This window comes from Patella vulgata, chromosome 1, assembly GCF_932274485.2.
Source record: "Patella vulgata chromosome 1, xgPatVulg1.2, whole genome shotgun sequence".
Classification (NCBI taxonomy): Eukaryota; Metazoa; Mollusca; class Gastropoda; family Patellidae; genus Patella; species Patella vulgata.
Window position 1 is genome coordinate 94,416,014 of NC_065879.2, and position 5,557 is coordinate 94,421,570.

The 5,557-nt window shown below is 34.2% G+C and overlaps 1 protein-coding gene across 1 annotated transcript; it reads right to left on the reverse strand.

Annotated features, from left to right (window-relative positions):
• Nucleotides 1-216: 216 nt before the first annotated feature.
• On the reverse strand, nt 217-5,292 carry LOC126818289 (zinc finger protein 239-like). Its single transcript, XM_050545624.2, has 2 exons — nt 5,217-5,292; nt 217-2,012 (listed from the first exon to the last, which is right to left on the reverse strand). Exons 1-2 carry the CDS (start codon nt 5,217-5,219, stop codon nt 840-842), a joined length of 1,176 nt encoding a protein of 391 aa, XP_050401581.1. The 5' UTR covers nt 5,220-5,292; the 3' UTR covers nt 217-839.
• Nucleotides 5,293-5,557: the final 265 nt, after the last annotated feature.

Consider the following 5,557-nt stretch of genomic DNA (forward strand, 5'->3'; position numbering starts at 1 on the left):
CATGATGTGAATCAGATTGACAGTGTGCAATCGGGGAAATTTTGCCAGAACAGCGGCGCTATGGCTGCCTACTCAAAAATCTAGGTAAAGTAATAAATAATGCTAATAGCAAGCAATTAATAATAATAATAATAATCGCTTTCTATAGTGCTGAACATTCAGTCAGTCTGGCTGCTCTGTGGCGCTTTACATTGTAGATAAGATAATTAAAACCAATCGCACTCAATGTTTTTATTGGATAATTACTACAGTAATTTGCCTGAATTACTACACAGATGGCTACAGCATGTATCAAATAATCTTGTACCATATTAAAGTTGCAATTTCAAATTTTCAAGTTATATTTTTAAAATGTATTAAAATAAAGCCTTAAAATAGATGGTATTCATAAACAGTCCTACCTTGTTAAAGAATAATCCTATTAATCCTATAATTTGCTATTGCCAGCTGAGAAATTGGCAAAAATATCATTTTTAACTTCAAATTCCAACGTTGGAAAATGGCTGCCCCATGTTGTCAATAGCAAAACAGGGGAGGTAATTGTGTTGTTATTTCCTGTGTCATAGATTTTTAATGGTGGGAAATAATACCCATGATCGTATAATAGTGAGTTGATAACCTATTGAGCAAAAGACATAGAAATAATTATGTTTTGACTTTCTTAGAAAATTTGAAATTCTCACTTTAACTACAGATGAATATAGCATACAAAAATATCATTGTATCACATGTCTACAGTATGTATCATATAATATGCTACCATATTAACTACAGATGTTTACAACATGTATCATATAATCTTGTACCATAAACTACTACAATAACTTATACCACAAATACTAACTTTTTGATTTTGTTTTAGTTTTTACAGTGTGAATTCTCAAATGTTTCTGCAGGTGATGATTCTCTGTGAATGATTTCATACAAACATCACATTTATAAGGCTTTTCACCATCATGAATTCTCAAGTGTCTCTGTAGATTACTTTTAGTGTTGAATGATTTACTACAAACATCACATTTAAATGGTTTCTCGCCAGTATGAATTTTTGAGTGTATCTGCAGGAGATGCTTCTTTTTGAATGATTTATCACAAACATCACATTTATAAGGTTTTCCTCCTGTATGAATTCTCATGTGGCTTTGCAGATTACTACTTGTGGTGAATGATTTATTGCAAACATCACATTTATAAGGCCTTTCTCTGGAATGAGTTCTCATGTGTGATTGTAGAGTACTACTCTGGCTAAATGATTTACTACAAACATCACATTTATGAGTCTTTTCTCCAGTGTGAATTCTGAGGTGTTCCTTCAAATGTTGGCTATAGGTGAATGATTTACTACAAACATCACATTTAAAAAGTTTTTCACCGGTATGAATTATCATATGTCTCTGTAGATTACTGCTGTTAGTATATGATTTACTACAAACATCACATTTATAAGGCGTTTCACCAGTATGAATTCTTATGTGTTCCTGTAGATGACTAATTCTAGTAAATGATTTACTACAAACATCACATTTATAAGGTTTTCCTCTGGTTTGCCCTTGCTGACTAACATGTATTTCACAGTGTTTTTCTAAATCTGTTTCTGACTTAAATTCTTCATCACACAAATTACACTGATAAACAGTTTCCCTATCATCAGTTTTCTCTTCTTTAACATGACAATATCCATCTACATCATCAGTTTTCTCTTCTTTAACATGACAGTATTCATCTACATCATCAGTTTTCTCTTCTTTAAAATGACAGTATTCATCTACATCATCAGTTTTCTCTTCTTTAACATGGCAATATCCATCTACATCATCAGTTTTCTCTTCTTTAACATGACAATATTCATCTACATCATCAGTTTTCTCTTCTTTAACATGACAATATTCATCTACATCATCAGTTTTCTCTTTTTTAACATGTATTTTTGTGTGTTTTTCTAAATCATCAAGTTGTTGAAAAATCTCATCACATATTGTACACTGATGAAAAGTTATAACATCATTAGTTTCCTGTAATATATAAAATTTATAACATCATTAGTTTCCTGTAATATATAAAAGTTATAACATCATTAGTTTCCTGTAATATATAACATCATTAATTTCCTGTAATATATAAAAGTTATAACATCATTAGTTTCCTGTAATATATAACATCATTAGTTTCCTGTAATATATAAAAGTTATAACATCATTAGTTTCCTGTAATATATAAAAGTTATAACATCATTAGTTTCCTGTAATATATAAAAGTTATAACATCATTACCAAGTGAAATTTACCAAATGACGCCTCTCATCTCATTTGGTCAATCAATAATTCATTCGCAAATTGCATTGGCTAATCCCTCACATCAACCAGAATGTGGGTTATTTAACAACTCTACCAGATCTTAGTGTAGTAAAGACAAGTAAAACGAAATTTTGAAGTATAAAAATCGAAACGAAATAGAATCTGTGTTTTAATCAGATTGGCAAATAACCCAATGCTACTCAATATTACGATATAGCCTACTACCAAGAATTATCAAATGGTAACCTAATATCATCAAATGGCTGTAAAATTACTGCAACGAATCTGCGATCATTTAAGATAAGGGGAGAGAGCTAAAAATGGGGTTTAACATCCACTCAGCACAAACTAGGTCATTTTGGGACTAACATATGGTTCAATTTTATTTCAAGAATTCGCTTACGCGTACTGGTCTTTAGTAGTGGGAGGAAACCAGAGTATCCGGAGAAAACCCACGAGGTTGGACAGACAACCCTAATCCTTGTCCCGTCCAACCAGGGATTCGAAACCACGCCAGCTGACTCAATGACAGGCCTTATAATACCGTGCGCGCATGTGCTAACCATTCGGCCACCCCCCCCCCCCTTTCAGGTAAGAAAAGAAAGGTATTTTAATCATCAAATATCATTTGATGAGTGTGAAATCAATAAACCTGGCATAAGTCGGATCTTCGCTCAACTCAGATCTTTGCTCAACTCGGATCTTCACTCAACTCGGATCATTGCTCAACTCGGATCTTCGCTCAACTCGGATCTTCGCTCAACTCGGATAAAATCATTTGGACCCTTTGATCCTGCATGTTTTTCTTATTAAATTTCTGTGCGTAAGTCGGATTTCTTAAGTCGGATCTTTGCTCAACTTGGATTAAAATATTCAGTCCATTTGATCTAATTTGGGCTTTTTTCCTTCGCCCAAGTCGGATCGGCAGTGTGTTCAGAATTTGACTAAGTCAGTTTTGTCCCGATGGTCAAAAACGCGGTTAGGTATTCCATGCACAGAGCCCCAAAATACTTTCCACTATGATTTTGACTCAAATCAGCCTATTTAATCATTTTATGGGTGTGAAATTAAATAACACTAAATAATAATTAAAATGTGTACTATATTATTACATAAAATGGCCATCAGGCTGATCATCAGATTAACGATTCAAGTAGGGTCCCTTTCCTAGGGGGAAAATTTACCCCAGAATCAGAAAGAAGCATTTCTATCAAGAAAATGCCACACGAAGTGTGAGCAAATAACACACAATACATGGCTAAGCAGTTCACGCTCAGAATGAAACTGGATGTCCTTTGTCTGTTGACAATATAGTTAGAGGGACATAACTCCGTAAAAGAGACATTTGACATTGTCTCATGTTCACACTATTGCCATGGGTGTCAATCTGTTTCACAGAGGATTACAAAAGTCTTCTCTTAATAGCTCTGTAAAAGATGACTGCCTTCAACACCTGATGTCACATCACATGGCATCAATCATTGGCTTATGTTTACATAAGACGTTACTGGTTTGGGCAAAATGGTGCCTTTTACTCATTTTAATACCCATTTACACTAAATAGGAAATCTTTTTTACCTACAAATACTTCAAACGTCTTCATTTTTCTAATACATAAAAAAAATGTTTTAAAATTTAATTTGTTGGACGAAAAAAGTTAATATTTGTGACTCATTAAGTCACATCCATGTCATCCTTATCAGTGATTGTAGCAGCCAAGCAAAAATTCACTGCTGATGAGTGAGTCATTGTATGACCTACCAAAATGGGTGTAAGTGAAGCCATGACAGTTGGAATTTAAAATAAGAGTAGGATCTTTGTGTCACGATCTGACACTAGCCAAGATTGTGAAGGAATAAAAGATGTTAAAGGAGGCAAGTCTTCGACATTGCAAACACGACTTATTGGTCAATCTACATCAACACTGATGCTGTTATCTTATCGTGAAAAGATTGGCTTCTGGTAAGACAAAATGAAGATTTTAACATGGCACGTGAATCACGAGCCAGAATGATTTCGAGCGACATTTGTAATGAAGTGACTCAAAAAATACGCCATTGGAGAATAACCAGACGCCACAGACTGCCATTCAATCTGAACTCTTGGATTATTTCGCCGAATATAACTGAATAGAAATTACAGTAAAAACTAAACAACTGAATGTAAATTAGCTACGAGAATATAGCTAAAAACGTTGAGATATACTGTGATGTGTTTGTTTTTAGCTACGATTGGATGCCTTTCTTTAGTTCCAAGTGGCAAATTCAATTTCTTTATTAATGCATGTAACATCTTTAAAATAAGATAAGTTTATGCTATTGTGATTAATTAAACTTACAGGGGCCAATGTAGTGGCACAACTATTGCCTAACTCAAAATATTTGCGTTTAAATTAATGAAGCGTTGTTTTTGTCTGACATTTCACCGCCATCGAAATCCATTCATAGTTACTGTGCTTTAGATTGCCATTTTGATTGGCTGTTATAAAAGCCTTATATTTAGCCCCGCCTTCATGATGACAGCGTATCGTTTAAAAAGATGGCGGTCTTAGTAACAGCTTAATGCCTCGATTTTAAAAATGACGATTTGTACCCATTTCAGGTAGGATTATATGCTTAATTGTAGTTGGGTGTGGTAGAAATATTATAAATAACAATAATCAATCGTTGTTTTGATTAAAACTATTGTCAATTTTGTTTACAAATGCCAGGTGTGAATCGCTCCCGCATGTGCTACGTTAAAGGCAATGGCCTCATCTCTTATCTCGAAACACGGAGGGTTGAGAGATTAAGGTTTGTTATCTAAATGTAAATCAGTTTATATACATTCATAATACCGTACATCATTCCATTTCTAAGTGCAAAAGAATAGAGATTTAGCTCCTTTAAACTCCATTTCATTTTGTTTAAAAATCCCACATACCATTATGATGTTATCACCATCAAGTGCTACTGGAGACAATTGTACAGTCTCTTCCTGTCAAATACTTCCGTTCATCCCCGGAACAACTTTGAGATAGTTGTATATTGATACAGGACGTAGATCTAGCCAACCTGAATAACTCAAAAATAAGATAACAGGAGAGAGATCGAGAGAGAGAAATGGGGTTTAATGTCCACTCGACACAAACTAGGTCATTTCGGGACTAACATATGTTTCAATATTATTTCAATAATTCGCTTGCGCGTATGGGACTTTGGCAGTGGGAGGAAACCGTTGGACCCGAAGATAAACCCACGCCAGTTGAGTCAATAACAGGCCTT